General features: G+C 17.0%; 1 protein-coding gene across 1 annotated transcript in view; it reads left to right on the plus strand.

Moving 5' to 3' along the window:
• Positions 1 to 25,617, plus strand: part of LOC412735 (decaprenyl-diphosphate synthase subunit 1) — a 166,445-nt gene that overhangs the window by 124,054 nt on the left and 16,774 nt on the right. Inside the window, exons 3-4 of the mRNA XM_026444326.1 lie at positions 3,101 to 3,234; positions 10,432 to 10,573. Coding sequence (XP_026300111.1) covers positions 3,101 to 3,234; positions 10,432 to 10,573 — 276 coding nt within the window. The remainder of the gene's footprint in view (positions 1 to 3,100; positions 3,235 to 10,431; positions 10,574 to 25,617) is intronic.

Consider the following 25,617-nt stretch of genomic DNA (forward strand, 5'->3'; position numbering starts at 1 on the left):
ATGATATATTTATAAATATATTTTATGATATTAAAAAAAAAATCTTTAATAAATAGCATTTATTCAAATTTTCAAAATTAGAATTATCTAAGATTTTAAATAATATATTTGATATATAACATATTACTTTGTTTGTTAAATTTATTATTTAAAAATATTTTATTCAAAAATAATAATTGATTTTAATCAATTTTTTTTTCTTAATGATATATTCTAATTTTGATAATTAATACTTTTTAGCGTAGAAAAGAAATTATTATGAAAAGATAGAATTATAAAATTGAATTTTATATAAAAGATAATTGATTTTAAAATAGAAATTAAGATTTAAAGATAGAAAGATTAGAAGAATCAGGGAATTCATAATGAAATATAATTTTTGAATTTATTTGATATAAGTTCAAATATATTATATTGTTTTTATTTTCCATAATATTTATAGAAGATTCAAATTAAATTGACAAACTTGAAATCTGAATTTGCGAAATATTTAATCTTATTGTTGTATAATAAATATTTGAAAGATAATCTTCAATTCGATAGAAAGAATAATATTATAGAAAATTTTAATTCTAATGTGGTATTTGATTTAGATGCAGATGGGTACAATGTCTAATGTCTCCTCATTTTTGTTATTAATTACTATCAGTTACAAATTGTTATTAATAATGAAAATATTAATAAAATAAATATTAAATTTTTTATTAATTAATCATTAAGAAAATATGTAAAATAAAAATATAAATCTAATTTTAATATTCTCTTTTTAGTTTTATATTTCTAAATTTTCTTTTTCTTTACTGTTTTTTTATATTTAATAAATTTTATTAAAATAATTTATTTATTTTAATAAATAATAAGTGTAATATTAGACAATAAAGTATTAACAAATAACAGATGACACAATTTTAATTAATTTAATATCATTTATATTGTAAATTTTTTTTAATAAAAAAAATTCTTTAATAATAAAAATAACATTATTCTATTATTTAATAATAAAATTGAGAGAAATAAATATATTAATGGAAAGTTTAGTTATAAAATTTTTTATCTATAACAAAAGTATATAAAGTAAATAATAATATTTATTTAAAACAAATTCTATATTTTTTTGTAGTAATGTATAATTTTTTTATTTGAAAAATATATCAATTTCTTAATTTAAGTGACATGTATATAAAATATTAATATATAAAATATTATCATTTTAAACTATATTATCAATGGAAAAATACATAAATTTCATTTTTTAAGCATTATTTAAAGTCAATAATTCAATTTTATATATTATATATTATATATTATATATTATATATTATATATTATATATTATATATTATATATTATATATTATATATTATATATTATATATTATATATTATATATTATATATTATATATTATATATTATATATTATATATTTATATATTATAAAAAGAAATTTATAATTTTTCAAACTCTATTTATTGACAATCCTTATTCTTCTCTCATATTATTTTTATTTCAAATAAAATAAAAAAAAATTTAAAAGAAAAGATAAAGCTAATAAAAATATGAGATCAAGATTTTAATTTATATGTAAAAATGAAATATTTAATAATAGATTTAAATAAAATGAAAATTATCTTTTTATTTTATATCATTCATTTAATGTGTTCTCATTTGAATGAACGTTTTTTTGTTTTCATACTTTGTTCCTTTTAATATAATTATAATTTAGAAGTGTGTATTATATCGTTTTCTACTTCTATGTTTTCTTATGTTTTCTTATGCGATTATAATAGAACTTTTTGCGCATACATACTACTAAATTATTCTTAAATTATATGTATAATTTATATACTTAAATTATAATATATTAGCTTACATTAATTTAAATTATATATATGATTTATTTGGAAATTTTTTTAAAAATCTGAAGAATATAAATTATTGTATAATAATATTAATTTAGGATATTTAAAATATATTGTATTTTTAATTGTGATATAATGAAAGTGATATAAGAAATAAAATGGCAATAAAATGTAAATATATAAATATATTATATCATTTAAAAAATAAAAAAATTCATTTAAATGATAAGAATAAATTTGAAAAAAGAATTATAATAATAAAAAATGTTGTATCGATAAAAATATAATATAATTATTAGAAGAAACTAGATTTATTGTTAATGAAAAATTCTGAAATTTTTATAATTTTCAAATTATTAGACAATAAAGACATAATAATTATATAATAATGTTTATCACAAGAAATAATGTAAAAATTTGATAATAATTAATTATTTGCTATAGTATATTAAGAAATTAATTATTTATTTTCATCGAACTCAAATAAATTAAATATTTATATATTTATAAAATTTAAATGTAGATAACTAAAACATTACATATATGACATAAAAAAAACATAAAATATTCAAAGTATAGTATGTATTATGATATTTATAAAATAAAAGAAATCTTTATTTAAGTTATATTTTTTAATTATAATAATTTAATTTTTCATAATAATTAAATTTTACATAAAAATTTAGCTTATATATAAGAATTAAAAAATAATAATAATAAATAATAAACTGACAAATAAATTATTTCTCAAATAAATTAAAAAAATAATTTTATTAAATTAATTTTATTAAATTAAAAAAATAAGTTTTAAAAAAACTTCTTTAAAATATCCTTAAAAGATTTTATCTCAAGAACTTATTATTTAAATGAATAATTCGAATAAATATTAATTCAAAATTCATTTGAATTTCAAATTTCGAATTTTTCTCAAATTTTTATTAAAATTTCTCTAAAATTCTATTTCTAAAATAAAAATATAAATAAAGATACAAATAAATAAATAAAAATCAATTGAAATAATTTATTATTTTATATTATATTATTATATATTAAGATTATCTTCTATATTTATTTATAATAAAATGCATCCAAATTTGAATTTTATTAAAGAGAACATATAACAATTACTAAAATAAATAAATTGGAAATAAAGAAACAAACAGAAACATGTGATTGGTTTTCTAATATTCAGAAGAAAATTCTTTTTTCCGAAGTCAAAGTTATGTTTGCTATTGTTCTAGGAACTCATCAGGAATACGATATATAAAGAACTACAAACTATAGCGACATATTATTTCGATGGTAAAGGAAAAGCATTGCGGCCGATGGTAGCGATTCTCATGGCACGGGCTATCAATTATCACAAGGAAAGAAAGTGAGTTGTAAAAAGATATATTTTTCTCTAAATTTTTTCAAACTCATCAATAAATTTTTGATATTTCAGTTACAATTATAGAATTAATTTTCATCATAAAATGTTTTGTTTTTTTTTTATGAATTATTTGTGGATAATTTAAACATATCTATATAGTTTAATTGAATAATTAAGATATAAGATGTTTATATCTTTAGAAAATCGATTTCGGATATTGAAAAAAATATAAAATATCATTCATATTTTATATAATTAAATTTTGGACCAAATATTTAATAATTTATTTATATAACAATTTATGATGAAACATTAATTAAATTTTTAAATTAAACAATTAAACAAACAATTAAATAAACAATTAAAAAAAATTTCACAATATGATCAAAACAATCAAAACTCAGCAATCTATGCTTCGATAGATTTTTATATTATTTCAATAATTTTAAAAATTGTTTTTGAAGATTTGCAATTGTTTTTTGCATTAACAATGAATTTGAATTTTTTCAAATTTTTCAGATTTTTAAAATTCACAATATAATATATCAACTAATCTTCTTCCCAAACTATGATCTAATATTTATAAAAACATTAAAAATTAATAATTTAAATAATTAATAATAATTTTAACTCTGGAAATCTAAAGTAATATTTATTTATATTCCATAAAATAATTATTATTTTAATGTTAATATATTTTAATTTATATTTTTCTTATTCATAAATTTAAAACAAATTCTCAATATTTTTATAATTGAATTATATTTGAATTATATTTATGTAAAATTATATAATATATAGAATTTTTCAAAATCCTTTATTAACAAAGTATGCATAAAATATCAATATCGCAAAAATGATATATTTTTATATATAAGCGATCACTACATTTTTATATTTATATATGATTACTATATTTTTCTATATTACTATATTACTATATTTCTCAATGAAATCAGATGAGAATCAATCACAGAGTATTATTCTATATAAAAAGTTTCAAATTATTTGTAATCATATTATGTTATTCATATGATTTCTAAAATACATAATTGAATATTATGAGATGCTCATATCTAATTCTAATTAATAGCAATATATCCATTATTATTTTCAAAAATCAAAATAAAAAGAAAATATCATTATAATTACTATCTTTTTAATATTTACTATATTGAATCAATCATTGTAAGTTAAAAATATAAATTTATATTATTAATTATATTATTAATAGTTGGAAAATTTTCTAGGAACTATTTTTTATATTACTGAAATAACATAAAAGTTTATATATTAAAATATAGGCTAATACATTAATGTATTTTGATTTTTTTGAATGCTTATATACTCAGAAATTAATTGTCAATTTAATTTAAAAATTTATCATAATTGATATCTCATAATCATTTGATATTTGAAAATTTAATTTAAAAATTTAAAATTGAGAATTACAAAATTAAGAATTAAAAACGAATGAAGAATAATCTTATTTTTGTTTATTCTTTCTTATCCTTCTTATCCTTTCTTAGTATTGTTTATAGTTACTTACCAAATCAAATTAATTTTTATTCTTTATCGTTTCTTTTCATTTTTTCATTAAATAATAATATCTTTTTTTAATGAATTTAAATTATTTATATAATATACTTTGGGATATTGTTAACTTCATTATTATATATGTTCTAAAGCATTTATTACATATATTGATTTTCAGTATAAGATATTTAAAAATTGATTTTTTATTGCCCATTAAATAATTTTATTTCATTATATATCTATCTATTATTTTATTTATTATTCTGTATTATTTTAATTCATTTATATAATAAAAAAATCTAATTTAAAATTTTATATGAGAATCGAAAATATTTTCATATATTTTTTTTCATTCGATCCTTCAATCGAAAATGTTATTATATATTTGTCATATAGTATTATTTAAATGTTATTTAGTAGCAAGAATCTGTCTGAACAAATTTTTTTTATTTTTATTTGTTATCGTAATAAAATTTGAATAAAAATGTTCTGTTCTAACAAATATTATTTTAAATATTATTTTATTAACATTATTAATTTTGAACATATAACATTATTAACATTTTGAATTATTAATTTTTATTCAATTTTATAAAAATAATATTTTATTTATTTATTTTTATATATATTAAAAAAATATTTCTTTAAAATTTTGATTTCTACTAATTTTGGTTTAAAATATAAAAGATAATAATTAATTTTGCATGAGTCTTTCTTATGATATATTATAAAATATTTTAGAATAATTCTAAATATATGTATAAAAATAAGAAGAATAATATTTTCTTGTTTAATGCTTTCATTTCATGAAAATTTTAACAATTTCTCAAAATATAGGAAAGACTTAAATATATAAAAACAAACAATAATTTGATTTTGTATTATTATTATATAAAAGTTATTATTTAAAACAATGATTTTTGTTCTACAATCTTATACATATAATAATATTGATATTATTATTGAAATTATAACAGTTTCATATTTTAACAGATTAATAATAAATTAATTAAAACAGTTAAATAATAAATTAATAAAAAATAATAAATTAAGAAAGTTCTAACCATTTTATTTTTAATGTTCAAAAATTATAGTATTTATTGAACCAAATTAAAGTACCAAATTAGGTACCAAATTAAGTACCATAAAGAACCAAATTAAATGAAATTGAAAAAAAATTTTATTTCCTATTAAATCTTATTTCTTATTATACACAAAAAAAATGTTATAATCAATATTAAAATTATCCTCAATTATGTTTTTGGATTTAGATTGCAAATTAAAGAGATGGTTAAAATTACATTCAAAAAGATAAAATTAAAAATTGAAGGGAAAAAAAAAATTATTTTTAAAATATTTAAAAATCATTTTGTTTATTATTTGATTTATTGTGATTATTAATATAGATTTGTATTTCAATAAATTTCTATTATATTCAAAGTTTATGATAACGGTTATAATAAATTTTACTATTGTCACTTTTAGCTAGTTATTTTTCTATACAATCTTCTACATAAATTGGATTACGCGATAAAGAGATATAAGAAAAGATTTTCTATTGATAGAAAATTATATTATAAATGAAAATTTTATAAAATAATTTTATAAACTTGAAAAAATAAGAAAAAATTAAAAATTATTTTTCAAGAAAATTAAATTTAAAAATTTATCAAATGCATAAATATTTAACTATTTCGTAATTCTATTATGAATTATATATTATCAATGATTTTATCAAAAACAATAAATATTAACAATAAATATTATTAAAAAAATTTTTTAATAATATTTCGAATTTTCATATCAGCGCTGTAATTTTATTATAAATATATATCATATATATTGAAATTAATATATAATAATATAATAATATATATATATATATCAATATATTGAAATTAAAATAAAAAAATGTAATATTATTGTTATTAAATTCTAAGCAAAGTATAAATATCTCTTTACTTATCTTTCATATTATAAATAGTATAAATAAAATGATAAATTTTTACAGATTATAATACATAAGTATAATAATAATATATTTAATGATTTTTTAATACAAATATCTTAATATCTTCGTTATTATATATCATATATATTATATGTATGTAATATTTTACAAATATTGCATATTAATTTTTATGCAATTTTTTAAGTATTCAATTTGAGATGATTATGCATAATAGAAATAGTGATTAATTATATTTACTTATTTTTACTTTATTTTTTTTTATTCTTTTTATATTATATAAAATAATATAATTAAAATATTCTTTTTTAATGAACTATTTACTGTATAGTTTTTTTTATAGAAAATGCTATGTTCGATAAGAAAATATGAAATATATATATTACAAACAAAATTAACTATCATATCAAGTTTATGTATCATTAAAAAAAAATTAATAACATTAAAACATACGGTTCTCGAAACTATTCAATTTGGATTTAAAATAATTTTTATTACTATTTTTAATAAAAATAAAATATTTCACATGATCAAATAATTTTGCTTAATATTGTATATATCTTTGATTTGTTTTAATTTTTTATTTGAATTTATTTGTATTTATATTTTGCAATAATAAATAATTTTTACCTTGCAACAGAAATAATAGTGCATTTTAATCTATTTATTTATAATATTATATTTACTATTACAATTTTTATAATAATTTTTTTATTTAAAAGATATAAGATATAAAGATATATCATAATTCTAAAAATTCTTTATTAGATCACACAATCATTGAAAATTATAATTAATTAAATAATTAATTAACTAATTCGTAAATAATTAAAGATAACTTTAATTATTAAAATAATTTTAAATAACTATTTTTAAGTAAAAATTATAATTAACGATAATGTGTAAAAAAATTAATATATTATATTTTTTATCATAAAGTAAAAAGTATTCATATCGTTTAAAAGATAATGACTTTTCAAAATTAGATTTAAAAATTGATTTATTTTGAAAAATTAAAAATTAGGATTAGTTTAATAATATGTAAAATATATTTTGAAAAAATTACAATTTGTCAGAATTATAAAGAAAATTGAAAATCAATTTTTTATATTTTTTTATTTAAATTTTTAATGAAAATCTAAAAAATACATCAGTATTTTAATAGATTTGTCACTTATATAAAAATTTCAACGAAATTGATTAATAATAATGTTGCTATGAATTACAAAAAATAATGAATATATATTAATAATTATATATATAATTATATATTAATTTATATATAATATTAAAAATATAATGAAAATCGTAATTTTTTATGACTTTTGGTTTAAAATTTACAAATTTTTATATTTTTCTTCTTTATTATTTATATTTTTGCTCATATATTTTAATCAATTTTAATAAAATTTTCAGTATATATATATATATATATATATATATATATATATATATATAATTGACATAAATTTTCAGAATATTTCTTTAATTTTATTACTTTGATTACTAATCCAAATAAGCAAGTTGTAAAAAATAATTATTTTCTTTATAATAATTTTAAAATTTAACTAGATGATTTTGAATATTGCACAAAAGAGGATGAATTAAATGTTATCGAAGGATTATTTACAGTTATAAGATTACAATTGTAATATAATATTGTAAGATTACAATTGTAATCATATTATTATTAATATTATTAATATCATATTATTATTATTAATATAAACTTGAATGAACTATTTGTGATTGTGATTAACAATTAATTGAATTCCGCAATTTTTAATTTGAATTCGATTCTAACTATTAATCTAATCTGTATTGTATCTAAATTTCTATCAATTATCTGAAAAAACTGCGAGTTTTTTTTTCCAATAGTTATCTTTGGCAAAAATATAAACAAAAAGGAAATGAAAAAATCTGTAGTCGTATGACGACAGTTTCCAAATTGAATTTTCACATAAATCGTATCGCAGCATATAGAGGAATCTTTGATTCTGTAGTGATTCATTACAAAACATTTGGCGCGCAAAAGAGGACTTAAATAATCATCGTTATTATTATATCTTATTTTTGAGTGATTGAGAATTGATCTGGAAAAATAAAAAAAAATATACTTGCTTATAAATTATTGCTAAAAATCTAAATTGTTAAAAATATTATTATTAAAAATAAATTCAAAGTATCTTGGTCGCTTGACAAGTCAATCTTTTTTGTTTTTAACAGACAAATGACAATTTTTTGGAGATTTTTTTTTTATACATCGTCTAATAAATTTATTTTTAAAATAATTATATATTATAAAATAATAATATATTAATTATAACTTTTTAAAATAATTTAAAAAAATAAATAATCATTAGTCCAAACAAAAATTTAAAAAAAAATTATTTTAGACGATATATTTTTTGAATCCATAATACATTTATTATGAAAAGAAAAAAAATGTTTAAAAATAAAAATTAATTAAATATCAAATTATTATATTTAATATTAAAAATTACGAAAGAAAAAAAAGTATATTCTTTAAAAGTTTTACATTAGAATTTTTCATTAACATATGATATTAATATATGTTAATAAAAGTAATTTTGTTTATCTACATTATTGTGATATGCAAGAAAAAGTAACATCGTTAGAAAGTATCAAAAGAATGGCCAGTCTTTCTAATTCATAAGTCTCTTTGAAAGTAATTACTTTTTGTTGTATGGCAAACTGGCGACAATGAATATGAATGAGATGTTTCATGAATGAAAGCTAGCGTAATATACGTTATCACATATACTCCAAGAATCATAAAGTAATATACATAATTTCGTGGTTCGTGGTGTCAAAGATAATTAGGTGTGATAAAAACTTAAACAATACTTTGTCGATTACTATGCAAACAATCAAATGTTTCTTTGATTATTATTTGATGATATCAAAAAATCATTTTAACAATTCATTTTAACAATAATAAATTTTATCCGTGATTATCTGCAAATTTAATATCATAAATGTTTTGCAATTTTATAATGATCGGTTTTATTAAAATCTACAATCAGTTACAAACATTTTTATATTGTATTTTAAAATTATTGTGTTTTTCATTTAATTTGAAAATCCCTTTTTTTATATATATATATTTTTTTTTTTCCATGAATTTACTCTTTATGAAGAAATAGCAATTTTTTTGTGATCTATCTCTTATGATAAAAACTTATGCAAATAAAAATATATATATATATATAAATAAAGATATATATAAGAACATTCGAAAACTCAAAATAATGGATTTCATATTTTTTGTTTTACGATTATTAAAAATATTTTACAAAATTAATATTTCATTTTATTAAGATAGATAAAAAATATATTTAAATAAATATATACCTATTTATTTTCATATATTGTTAATAATCTTATTGATGTCTTACTAATTTTATAAATTAATATATTAATATTAATTTATTAATAATTCTACTTTATATACATTATTACTATTGTATATTATATTAAAATTTTCTGAGAATATTTACATATTTTTCAAATATTTTAATAAAAAAAAATTGATTTTCATCCAAGGAATTATCTTAAAAGATATTTCCTAAATTTAAATAAAATAAATAATTATTAATTATTAAATTTTTTTAAAATACAATTACAAACATTGAATTAGAAAAATGGAATGAAAACCAATTGATTCATTTCAGTGGTCTCTTGGATTCGCAACGACAAATAGCGATGATTTCCGAGATGATCCATAATGCTTCCTTAATCCACGATGACGTAATCGATCAACCAGGCTTCCGTCGTGGCAAACCTTCGATCAATGTTGTTTGGAGTCGGAAAAAGGTAAGATGATTTTATAAAAATATGTAACATCGAATTGTAATAAAATTTTTTTCATTGGATATCTGTTATATGAACATTTTATTTGAACGAATGCCGTAAATATTTTATTATAGATAATATTAAAATTATATATATATAGAAAATTGTACAATATATATAATTGTACAATATATATAATTAATTATACAATCTATATAAATATATATTTTATGTAAATAACAATATATTATCAAGTAATATTGTCAAGACGAATGATATTGATAATTGAATTGATAATATTGATAATTGATAAAAAAATATATGATATCTAAGAAACATGCATGTATGAAAAATTTAATAAAAAATATAATGTTAGAAAATTAATTATCAGATAAAAGATAGAAAAAAAAATAATTATAGTTATGAATTAAATAATACTTAGATTATAGTATTGTTGTTTTATAGTATTAAAAAATTAGGTTTATTAAATGTATTCTAATAATTTAATTATATACATTTTAATTATATATTACATACATACACGCGTGTATGAGTATGTAAAAGAGCCAAAGAAAATAAAAATATACATGCCTTTTTTTTTTGCATGTTTTTAATATATTGTTCACGATAGAGAAAATAATTAGCCAATGACAAGGATAATATTATTATTAATTGGAAAATATTGTATTTTATTAAATAGTTTGATATTCAAAATCTTTTAAGTTCAGCATTTAATGAATCCAATGGTCAATTAAATAAATTTATATAAGTCGGTAATTTTGAAAGATTATTGAAATGAATGAAACGATTAATGAAAAATGATTTTATTATATTACTAATCATCAAAATTTGATTTAATTTAATTTAATTTAATTTAATTTATCATTATCTGACTTATCAAGACTTATTATAAAAGTATAAAAAAATATAAAATAAAAACAGTTATAGTCGAATATTTAACAAAAATAATATTTAAGAAAAAAATTGTGATTAAAAATGCAATTTTGACTTATAGATTAGTTGTATAATCAATAACTTTTATTTTAAATATATTCTCTTTAATTTTATTTATATTTTTTTAATAAACTCATTACATTTTTTGTAAATAATTTTATAATTTTTTAGAATTATAATAATAAAATGTGGATTTAAAATTTTAGAATTCTATTATCTATTATAATTTATAAAAGAAAAAATTAGAGACAGCATTATAGAATAGTTTTATATTGATGTCGCTTAATATTACTTTCAGAATTTTTGTTAAAATAAACATTTATGTTTGTTTCGTTTGTATTTTTCAACGTAGTATAGTATAATTTAATATTTTTCTTTTCTATTTCTGTAGAATTTTTTTTAGAATGTTTTCTCTTTCATTGTTATTAGAATAATCTTAAATAACAATGAAAGTGAAAAGAAAGTTTATGAGCCAATTATTATATGCATTTAGTTTTCGTTTTTTAAGTAGTAACTATGCATAAATTACTGTGTTTTTTTATTGAATATTATTGGATATTTTATTTCATGCACTGTTTGCTTATCACTGTTTGAAGAAAAGTTATGTTTTGCAAAATGATTTTTCACAGAGGTCACTATAATTAATGAAAAACTTGATCAGATATTATACATAATAAAATAATAAAATTGGTTTTAGTTATTTTGAAAAAAAAATTAATAAAAATATTATATTTATTTTTTTAAATAAACTCTAATCCAATAATCTAAATTTTATGAATATATTATATATCTTTCATTTAATAAAAAATTAATTTCTCACTTCTAGCTTCTAACTTCGTTTATTTACTTTCTTAATTTTTATATATATATATAAAAAACATATATAATAAAAAACAGAAAGGTCAAAAAAATTTAGCATTATAAAATTAAAAATTGACTTCTCTTCCAAAAAGAGATAAGAAATAAATATTTTAAATTAATAAATGAAAACCAATTAAAAAAATTAATAAATTAATAATTCATATTTATTTTAATAATTAATTATCTTTAATTTCTTTTTAGTAATAATTAACAGACAAAATATATAAATATTTTATAGTTCCCTATAGAATGTTTTATAGAATTGCAGACATATTTAATTATTTTTTTGCAAAAAAAAAATTTTTCTAATCATCTCTTAATCAATTCTATATTTTTGAAATACTATATTTCTAATAATTATAATCACATTTGCTATTTTTATATTTCCAAATTTTTTAGTGACTACTATCTTCTCTAATGGTTTAAATTTTCTCTTCTCTTATATTATATATAGTATAATAAATAAAATCGAATCTAAAAATTTTTTACAGTAATTTAATAAAGAATTATTCGAAATTAATGAATTCCATTCCTAATTTTTAATCTTCTCTCTAATGAATATTAGTAAAAAAACTTAATTGATAAAAATTACTATCTTTTCATCTAATTTTATGCCGTTTCTTTTTCCTATATAATTAATTGCATTTCCAATTTTCTCTTTACGTTGAAGAAAGATAATAGAGATAATATTTTTCAAAATCTCACCAAACATAGCCATCAAATCGAACACAAACTAAAGATTCCTTTCCGGTTCCAGATTAAGAAAGCGTGCACAGTTGGCATAGGTATGAATTGCATTAACCTCCTTTCCTTCTCTTTCTCTTTTTTCTTCGATATTTCAGAGAAAGATATTTCCCTGTTTTTAGTATCAGAGAGAGTTTCAATTTTCATCGATCAATGTGTATCCGACAATTAATGAGAAAATACCAAAATTCATAATATATCGTATGAAACGTGTTCAAAGTATTTAACCAATCGACGAGAAACGATGGTTTTATATCACTCCGCGGCTTATATATATTGATGATAAAAGAGAGAAAGAGAGCACATTTTTTTTATATATAAATAATTCACGAATGTATTTGAATATTACTTTATTTTTTAATAATATATTATTGATTAATTTTTTATTTTTAGTGAAATTTTGTTAATATAAATATATTAAAAATGATATATTAATTTACTATAAATGAATTATACAATTATTTAATTTATTATAATTGATTTAAATATCTCGAAAAATATCTCGAAAAAAATAACAAAGATTCTTTGATATAAAGAGATATAATATTAATTTTAATAATTTTTTTATAGATTAATATTGATACGTCATATTAATATGCTAAAGATAAATTTTTATTGCATCAAGAAAAAATTGATATTTTCATTCTTTTTTTTAAATATTAAACTATTTATATTATGTATTAAAAGTCTTTACTTTAGAAGATGAGTTTCATTTATTGTAACTTGAAATTCATAAATTTTATTATATGAATGACAATGAGAATATTGAAAAAATAGAATATTGTTTTTTGTTTTTCATAATATTTTTATGAATTTTTGAAATTATAATATTTCCTAAATTAAAGATTTTTCATAAAAAAAAATAATAACTAATATATTTTTCTAAGAAATAAATTGATTAGTAAATTATATAAATTATATAAAAAAAATTATATAATTCCATTTGAAAAATTAAAATTAATTTTTATATAATTTATGTAGTTAATTATAGAATGTTGTTCAACTATGGAAAAATAATTAATATTGTACAAAATTTATTTTTTATGAATATTTTTGTATAAAATAGAATATAACAAAATTGTATTTAAAATATAAAAATATTTTGAATTTTTAGAAATTGATTTTATTTCCTCAATGTAATATTTCAGAAAAAAATTATTTTATATATAACTTACTATATTTTACATATTAAATTTTATTGCATTAAAAATAGTATTTTCGTGATTTTAATAACACAATTTATCATTTAACTTATATAAGTTATAAAATCAGTTTTGAGATTATATATTTTACATTTATTGCATGTATTTAAAATTGTATTATGTATTAGAAATGTATTAAAAAATTATGTATGAATAAAAATTAATAACATGAAAAATATAAATAAAATATAAATTTTAATTTATGATATTTAAAATTCTATGTTGATATTAAATAAATATTATTTTTATAATTTTTATTTTCACTTTTAATTTTTATTGCATGAAATAATTGTTTCATGTCTTTCGTAATTGTTAGTATCTCCGTGATCAATCTCATGGATTTTTCAAAGTTGATTTTACATGTGCATTATTGCATGTGATTAAAATTTTTTTAATAAATAATTCAAACTACTCCAAATTGGAGAAATAAAAATAAATAAATTTATTGTACGAAATATTAGCAATGAAATTATAATTATATTATGTATTTTTTATATACAGATAATATTTAAGAATCTAAATGATTTCACAAAAATCTAATTTCAATTATATTCTATATGTTCTAATGATTAAATTTAATTACGGAAAATCTATTATGATTGCTCTTTTTATTCTCTTTATTCTTATAAAAAATCAAATCTGTAAAAAATCAAGAGTGGAGAAAATGGAATCATGAGAGATAATCTTTCAGTAAACGGTTATCAGGCAGCGAATTTCTTAATCAAACCTGGACATCTAGAACCGAGAATAATCCTTCGGGTAATGACTTTATATTGACATATTGTCTATAAATTAGAGAATTTTCCAATTTTTAAATATTTAAAGACAAAATAAAAAAATTTCAAGAATTTTATCGGACAATCGTACTACAAGATCAATTATTGCTGTAACAGTAATGTCGTATAATATTAATATTATAATTTAATATTGTATTAATATTTTTGTTATTATTATATATTTTATAATATATATTTATTTATATCATAAAATATTTTTAAAATAATTATTTCAAAAATATCATTTAAAATTATTGATTAAAAAGAAAGAATAAATTCTGCAATCAATCAATCAGAAAAATTTTAAATTAATAAATATATTCATATGAATTAATTAATGGATAAAATATTTATACAGAATTTTTACATAAAATTAATATTTAATATTAAATTATATATTTATTATTATATTATATTATATATTTATTTGAATTAAATAATTTTGATTTTATATTTAATTTTGATATTTTTGAGAATAATTCTATTTTTTTTTTTTATATATCATTAATGATTGATTTTTCTACTTTATTTTTAATATTTTTTGTTTCACATTTATGTTTTTCAATTATATCATTATTTAATAATATTACGATATAGTGATTTTTATAATATTGAGTTTGAATTTTATAATATTGAAATTTTTTATAACTCTAATTTTTTAACATTAAGAAATTAAATTGTATTTTTTTTTATTACAAAAAAAATGATAATTATATATATAAATATTCTATGTAAAATCCTAAATTTAATTTATTTAAAAAATATTAGGTTTTAAAAGTTCTTTGATCTATACTGATTTATACTGATCTGATATTTTTTTAAAATTTTCATAATATTATTTTTCGAAAATAATAAGTTGTATCATACTATATATTTTAATGATATTTTATTTAATGATATTTATTTATGAAATTTTACTTTATATATAAAATGTTCTAATGTTGTAGTTTTTCTTTTGAATATTAATTATTTTTTTTTCCAAAAAGATTTTAAATTAAGCATTTAAAATATATTCAAGATGATTTTTGCTTAAAAGACCAATTTTTTTTATAAAGATTCAATAGTCAATTGATTGTTTTATTTATTATATTGATTGTTTTATTATATTATATTATTATAATTATTATTATAATATTATAATAAAAAAACAATTTATAATTTATATATTTATTATATTATTAATTTATATATTATTAATTTATATATTTATTATATTAATTTATTAACTTCTTAATATTAATCTTAATATTAATAATTAATAAAGTTTTCAAAAATATTTATAATCAAGAAAATCTGAGTGTCCTAATATTAATAAAAATAGATTATTTCTCAAATCTTAATCACTAAAACCGTATATATTCCAAAAAAGAAGTAGTTTTTAAGTTTAAGTTCTTTGAAATCTTTAAAATCTAATAGTTTTTATATGAATAGAAAATTTTCAGTCCTTTAAAATATTATAAAATCACAAGTAATTTATATTAAAATTCATATTCTATATATTTGAAGTTATTTATTAATTTTTTTGTTTTATGTATTCTATTTTAAATATATTTATCAGTTATTCATATTTTTTTATTTTAATTTTATTTCAAATTCAATTATATTTTATTAACAAAAATATTTATAATTTTGTCACGAATTTTAAACTTCTTGCATATAAAATTTCCAAAAGATGATACTTAGAAATGTCGATTATTGGAACTAATGAGGAAATAAATATATTTGGATAAGAGAATTTTTGAATAATAAAATAAAAACTTATTTTATATTAAATTTCATATATTGTAAATCAAATGGTAAAACAAATAAACGAATAAATGCTATATAATATTAACATAATTATTTTTCTATCTCAATATTGCAAAAACCTACTATAAAACTATTATTTAAGTCTAAATCATTATTTTTTGCCAACTTTAAACTTTATCAAAAAATATTAACATCTGATGAATAATATGTTTTACATAATTTTTTATATTTTATATTATCAATTATAAATTTTTCAATATCATATTCTTGTACTAAATTTGTTATTCACCATTTTCCAATTTCTTAATAATTTCATGTTTTGAAATGAATTTGATAATACTATCCGTTTCTTTTTACGCATTTATATATTATTAATTATGTACATATGTACATATAAACACTTCAAGTGCAAATATTATATTAAAATATTAAAAAGATTTTGTTTTGATAATTGATAGAAGAAGAAGAAGAAACTATATATACAAATAACATGTTTCCGACATATGAATACGAACTAATAATACAAAATATAATTATAATAATATAATATAAAAAAAAATGTTTGGATAACATAAAGTTCCGGATGCTTGAAATTTCAATATATTTTAATATATTTTAGTAAAATAATAATTTTCATATGATTAGTAAGATTAACAAGAAATGAAATTAGTGCATATTTAATTTTTATGACCGTATTTGTTTAATATAATGTTTTAGATTTGTTGCAAAAGATAAGCTAGCTTAGTCAAATTCTTAGTTTCCTGGAATATATTTAAATTTCATTATTTTTAATATTTAACTACTATTTAATACTATTTACTATTTACTATTTATTATTTACTATTATTTAAATTTCATTATTATTTAACATTATATTTACTAAGTTTTTTTATTTAATGTGATACAAATATAAACTAATATGTAATTTGTTTTTTGATAGAATATTTATTGAAATATATAAAAGCAGAAAAATAACATATATAAATACATATATATATAAACATATATATAACAAAAGTTATTAATAATAAAAATACAAAAATAAAATAATTTAATAAAATATAATCATTTGTATATTTGTAATCGATAACCAAAAATTATTAGATTACCGTTCAATTATTTTTCAATAGATATTTTTCATAATTAAACAATAATTTAATTTAATTTCATTCATATATATGAATGAATAAATAAATAATGTATGAATTCACTAAGTATCAATTTATAAAATTCTATGAATTCTAAATGTGAAAGAATTCATTTGAGATTAAAAATTCGTTTAAGAAAATTCGAGAAGATTTGAGAATCCAAATAGTTCCACTCATTCGAATATAAATAGTGAATATTATATTTCATTTATATATATATTTTTTTTTGCAAATTAATAGTTTTTAAATAATCTTAAAAATAATTAATTTAATTTTTTGATTGATCAAAGATGCATTTCGTTCTATTGGTTTATAAAACTATTGTTTCGAATATTTTATTTAATTTTCCATAATTTTATATTTTAATATATATCGAATATATATCTATATAACATTTTTTATTTACTTTTATCTATAGATTTTTTCAATAAAATATAAATATATATAAGAAGAATCTTGCATTTTAATATTTTAATAAGTTTCACAGCGCTCTAATAAGAAACATATTGTTCATAGAATGTTTATAATAGAACGTATAAAATATTCATATAATATTTAAATATAGAAAATTTTATTATAATAATATGCTTAAAATAATGAATATGTTTTACATATTTTATCGGTTTTCATCTGGATTATTTTATGATATATTTATTTTTTAAAAAATTTCGTTAAATTAATTAAGCATTACAAAGAATTAATTTTCGTTATCGCGTTAATTATAATGATTCTTTTATCAAATAAGTATATAGTTTCATAATTTTACTAATAATTTGATATTTAAAAAATTTCCAAATATACCAATCTTATTATGATTGTAATATTGTATGTAGGTAATTATATTTGTTGCAAAATGTATATATATATTGCAAATGTACATATAAACGGAGAAAAATTTCTGATCATAGAAAATTAAAAATTATTTAGTCCTATATTATAATTATATATACTTTTAGTAAATGTTTATGCAATTTAAAACATTAGATGTTAAAACACTTCGATTAATTGAATAGATAGTATGATTCATAATTTTGATTTATGATCATTAATTGTTCAACTATGGCATTTGATTCAGTAAAACATTTTTTACTCAAAATTATAATTTTGGAAACAAAATTCTCAAATTAAAAATTGTTTGTGATATATATATATATATATATATATATATATATTTTTTAATTTAATTTGAAAATATGAACTCAGATGACACAATATTAATCTTAATAACAATATAAACATTAATCTACAATGTTATTTTTTAGGATGTTATTTTTTTATATCTCGGTATTTTTTATACAATCGAAAAATTAAATATTGAAAATTATGCTGAAAATTAAAAACCTATTAATACAATTTATAATATAACGATTTATAATCATATATTAATGGATGTACTATTAAAGTAGAAGTAATTAGCATTCTAGAAATAAAAAAGCATTCTTAAAAAATTAGTAAAAATCAAATGAGTAACAAATATAAAAAATACAATATGTTAAAAATAGCAAAAGAAATATTTAATGAAATATTATAAAAGAAATATTTATGAGTTAAAAAATCCCATCAGAAAATATATTCTTTATAAATTAATAGTTACATGAAGAAAGCAAATGTGCAAATAGAAGAGCATAAGTAAATTCATGAATATAACAGAAAAATTAAAAAAAATAGATATTAATAAATCTCTGTTAAATTATGTAATTATGCTATTATACCATTTTTTTTGAAATTTTTGTACAACTATATTATTTAAAAATAATTTATTAATAACAGATTTTTTATTTTCTATTTTTCTCTAAAAGTAAAATTAATAAAAACTAGATTCGAAGATCAAAATATAAATACACAAGACGAAATTAAAAATGATATATTTTTAATAAGAAATAAAAAATAATGTAAACACATATAGTAACTATAATAAAAATTCTAATATACAAAAATGCAATATATGGTAAAAAAGAATATAAATCATATATTTGATTTGATTGAATATATTTGATTGAAAAACAAGCAATCGAATCACCAAAAAAAGAAAACAATGAATATAATTACGTTAATTAAGCCAATGATAAATAATTTTAATTACTACTTAAACAAGTATGCTTAAACAATACATATCATATGTATAAAAATAGTAAATTTATCAAAATTAATCAATATATCAATATTGTGTATACAGCTATCAAATAATCTATGTAATACGAAAGCATAGACGATATTAAATTAATTTAGTATTAAATTAAGTATTAGAAGAAATCTAAAGATAATTGATCAACATTTTTATTGACGATGTCATTAAATATATATAAAATGCTAAAAAAATAGGTTCGAAGCACTCGAAGTACATTTAAAAATTATAAAATTAAAAAAAAAAATTAGAAAACAAGAAAAATTAGATCCAACAAAAAAATATATTTCATAAAAATTTAAAGAAATATTTGAGACATATAGTAATAGGAGATAATTACATATGAAACATATTCCTGAATAAAACGGCGTAGCTGAACAAATAAATAAAACTTTAATAGAAATAGTAAGATGCATAATATTATAATTAAAGAGTTACTTGAATATTGTAAACTAAATTAATAAATAACTAAGTTAAAATAGGCGTTCAATCTCTGTATTAAGCAATTTAATTTAATAAAGGCATATAATAAAAGAAAAGCACATGTAGGATTTATGAAAACATTTATATATAAAGCCATAGCATTATATATAGCATTAGAGAAAAAATGTTGAATAGAAAAATTTTAATCAAAATTTTTATAAATCATATATAATGATTAAATATTGAAATGAATTCAAGACATATAAATCTTCTACAAATAATAAGGTAAAAAGGTAAAATGTACTCTTCATAAAAAAGTTAGAAGTTTCGGTATTTCTAAGTATTCGTTAAAAGAAATAAAAAAGAAACTATAGATTTTCTGCCTAAAAGAAATAATAATATATAATACAAAATATAAAATAATGATAAAATAGTCTTAAAGAAAAAAAAGAAAAACAAGAAGATAATATCAAAATGAGAGATTAGTAAAAAAATTTAAAAGACTAAGAAAAATAAGAAAAATCTGGAAGATCATCGAAATTATTTCAAATGAAACTTAAGAATTCATTAAGTCTAAATAAAATTGAATATAGAAATGACAAACAATTTTGATTATGTAATTTGTAGTAAATATATTCTGCATAAATGCAGAATACGAATCACTAATAGAGAGAATAAAAGAAGAATAAAATATGAAAATTTCAAGCCTTAAAAAGGCTTTTTATTAAATAAATAACTAAATAGCTAAAATAAAATAAATAAATAAAAAACAAAATAATAATAATAATATATATGGATCTAGAGATAAATATAGAACAAGACAAATATAATAATTCGAAAAAATATTTAAATTATAAGGAAATATTTGTCTCAGGAGTAAGATTCGAGATAATGCAAGCAATTTTAACTTAATCGAAAATAATATATATATATATATATATATATATATATATATATATATATCGTTTTTATTAACTTATTTTAAAGATGATTTAAAAAAAATCTATATAGAACAATCTGAACTATTCTCAATAAAAAATAAAAATCAAGTCTTTTCCAAAAACTTTTATATAGATTAAAGCAGTAATAAATGATATGAAAAATTAAACACTTGATATATGAATGTGAAAATCTAATATATATTCTGTATAATGTAAATAAATTATAATTTTAAAAAATTAATCATTTTTGTCAGTTATAATTTATTAATTTTATCCAATGACTTAAGTGAATTCGATGAATTCCTATCATAATGAAATATATAATAATTATTATATTAATATAATTAATAACTAATATAATTAATATATTAAAACAAAAATTCATTTATTAAATTTATTTATTAATCAAAATTTATTCAATCAGAAATATTTTATAAATTAATGAAATAATAATATTAAAGATATACATTTTATAAATGTGCTTTTACAAAAATTGAAAAAATTTAGAATATAGAATTGTAAACTCATTTCAATGGAATTTAATATAGAAAAAAACATTTTCGGAAGAAGAAAAGAATCAAATGATTTCCTTATAAAGAATTAATATCAGATTATTTATATTTAACTAACATCACTCGCTCCGATATTTTATTTACAATCAACATACTAAAACGATTTTATTGAAGTCTCATCTTGGTCTACTGAAAATATACAAAAAGAGAGAAAATCACAAAACATATAACAATTAATTACATTAATAAATGTATAATAACTAATTTGGCACAAATAAAATAATTTATCACGATATCATTTTGTTTTATTAATTCCATTTTTAGATTTTTAAATTAAAAATTATTTCAAGGACATGGAGTTTATTGAATTTGCTTGAAAATTAAATATAACAATATAAATTCAAAAATATATTATATAAATTCAGAAATATGAATATAAAAAATTCAATATGATTTCGATCTTTTATTGAATAAAATATTTAAAAAAATAAATTAATATTTATTATATATTTCATTATTATTATTAAATTAATAATAGAATTCATTAATTATATATTTAATCTTGATTTTCATAAAAATAAGGAATTAAACAATTTAATTTTATTCCATATTTTTTTTTATTTTCATATGCAAAATAATAATCTATCAATAATTTATTCATATCCAATTTGAAATTAACTAATTTCACTTATATTTAAAATATTTTCGATTTATCTTTTATGTAGAATTCCCTCTACAGTATGATCATTTGTGAGACACTCATCTCATAGAAGTTTATATCACACTATTACATTCATAATGATCGTTGATTTTATATTGTTGTTCATATTGTTTTAATCTTTGAAAAATCTAAATTTCACGAAATATATAAATTGCGTATAATATAATCAGATATTAATGTATGTTTATACTTATTATAACGTATATTAATTAGTTTAATTATTTATATTTTCATTAATTATAAAAGAAGTAAATTCAATTGGATTTAATTTAATTTTTCGATAATATTTATTATATTTTACAAATATATGCAACTTATTTAATTAATTTAATATAAAGAAGTATAATAAAATATATAATATAATAATATAAATAATAAAATAATATTAAAAAGAAATCATAATAATTTTTGCGTTATAAAAATATTTAGATATTTAATAAATTTATAATAAAATAAAAAAAATATATCATCATATAAAATTAAAGGAATTCTCAGTTTTTTTTATTATTGAAAAATTTGTCGATTTTATTGTCGATTATTTAAAGCATTATATCTTCATAATAAAAGATCATATAATAATTATTTAAATTTACTTTTAAAAATAAAGTCTTTATTTTCATAATTATTAAGTAATTTTTCTCAATTTTTTTATATTCTATAAATATTTCTATATTTTTTATTGTATATAGAAATATAGAAAAGATTTTTAAAAGCTAAAGATTTTTTTTTCTTGATATTTGAAAATATTTCAAATACTCTTTACAAGCATTAAAATTTTTTTTTATGGATTTATACCTTTATAGATTTGAAGCATTAGAAGAATCTCTTGAAGATTACATGATCGAACTTATATCTTATATATATATGTATATAAGTATATATGTATATAAATATATGTATATAAGTTTCATATGTATTTTGAATGTATTGGGTTGGCAACTAAGTAATTGCGGATTTTTTTTAGAAAATCAAAGACAATTTTTTTATGGAACTAAATAACTTTATTCTGTAATGTGTTGCCCATTTTGATCAATGAGTTTGCCGATCTTTCAGGCAGCATCATAATCCCATGTTCATAAAACTTCTGGTTTTTATTAGCAAAAAACTGAATCAGTACGATTTGATATCATCATCATTATTGAAATTTTTACCATTCAAGGAGTTTTGTAAAGATCGAAACAAAAAGTAATCAGATGGTGCAAGATCAGGACTATATGGTGGATGTGGCAAATCCCAACCAAGCTCCAATAATTTTTGTCGAGTGACCAAAGATGTGTGTGGCCTTGCATTGTCATGATGGAATACAACACTTTTTCGATTTGTCAATTCGGGCCGCTTTTCTTCAACTGCATTGTTTAATTTCGTTAGTTGTTCAATGTAGACAACAGAATTGATCGTTCGGTTGGGTGGTAAGAGTTCAAAATAGACAATTCCTTTGTAATCCCACCAAACTGATAACAAAACCTTCTTTTGATGAATACCAGTTTTTGATGTTGTTTGAGCTGGTTCACGTGGCCTGCTCCACGATCTTTTCCGCTTGATATTGTTGTAAACAACCCATTTTTCATCGCCAGTTATCAGTCGTTTTAAAAATGGATCATTTTCATTACGTTTCTTTAGCAAATCGCAACTGTTAATGCGTTGCTTTTCTTTCAGTTCATGAGGAATCCATGTATCGAGTTTTTGAACATAGCCAAGTTGTTTTAAGTGGTTTTCAATGCATATATGTGATACATGAAGTTTCTCTGCAATCTCACGAGTTGTAGTGTGAGGATCCGAATCGATTATTGCTTTGATTAGGTCGTCATCAACTTCAACTGGACGACCAGAGCGTTTTTCGTCTTTGAGTGAAAAATCAGCAGAACGAAATTTGTCAAACCAATTTTGACACTGCCGTTCTTTTAAGGCTTCGTCGCCATAAACAGCACATAACTTTTTGTGAGCTTGCGATGCGTTTTTCCCTTTGCGAAAATAAAAAAGCAAAATATGACGATAATGTTCCTTTTGATTTTCCATTTTTCAACGAACGCCAAACGAAAACTTCGCAACCGATCAAAAAACTTTTTTTATTTGACAGCTGAATTGCCAACTATCAAATAACAAAATGTGTTTTACATTTGGACTATGCCAGCAAACCTAAAAATTCAACTGAACCCATCTATGAGTGAAATCCGCAATTACTTAGTTGCCAACCCAATATATAATTAGTACACATATATTTGTGTTTAATTAAATATAGTGTATGCTCATTAAATATTCAAAAAGAAATATTTACTTTACCTTTTCTTATTACTTACCTTTTCTTATTACTCTTTTTTTTCTGATATCTTTCTTACATATGATATTGATACATCGATGTATATTTTCTGAACAATATTTAAATAGTCATATATCTGATAAATAATCAGAAATTTTTTAATTCTTTTTATCATGAATATGAAAAAAAGATTTTAACTTCTTTTTTTAAAATTTAGAGAAATTGCTAAATTTGCTTTATTGAATTAATTAATACTAATAAGAAACAAATAAAACTTTGAAAAGCAAAAATAAAATTCAAATATGTTTTGATTATATTGCTTCAGATTAAAATATTTCCATAATTTATTATTTGTTATATGAATAATAGATTCTTGGAGTTGTTAAGCAATAAGAAATGAAAATTTTTTTACGGTTAAAGTAGTTACTATCATTTTATTTTATTAAATAGATAAATTTTATTAAAGTATAGTAAAAGAAGAACAAATATTTCAGACTAATAATATAGTAACAAGAATTATATTCATTTATTTCTTATTCAGCATTAATAATGCATTGATTTTTATATTTATGAAATTATATTTTATCATATTTTTTTAATTTATTTTTAAATAAACTTAATTATAAATTTTATTTTGATTAGAATAATTATA

Source organism: Apis mellifera, linkage group LG12, assembly GCF_003254395.2.
Source record: "Apis mellifera strain DH4 linkage group LG12, Amel_HAv3.1, whole genome shotgun sequence".
NCBI classification, from domain to species: domain Eukaryota; kingdom Metazoa; phylum Arthropoda; class Insecta; order Hymenoptera; family Apidae; genus Apis; species Apis mellifera.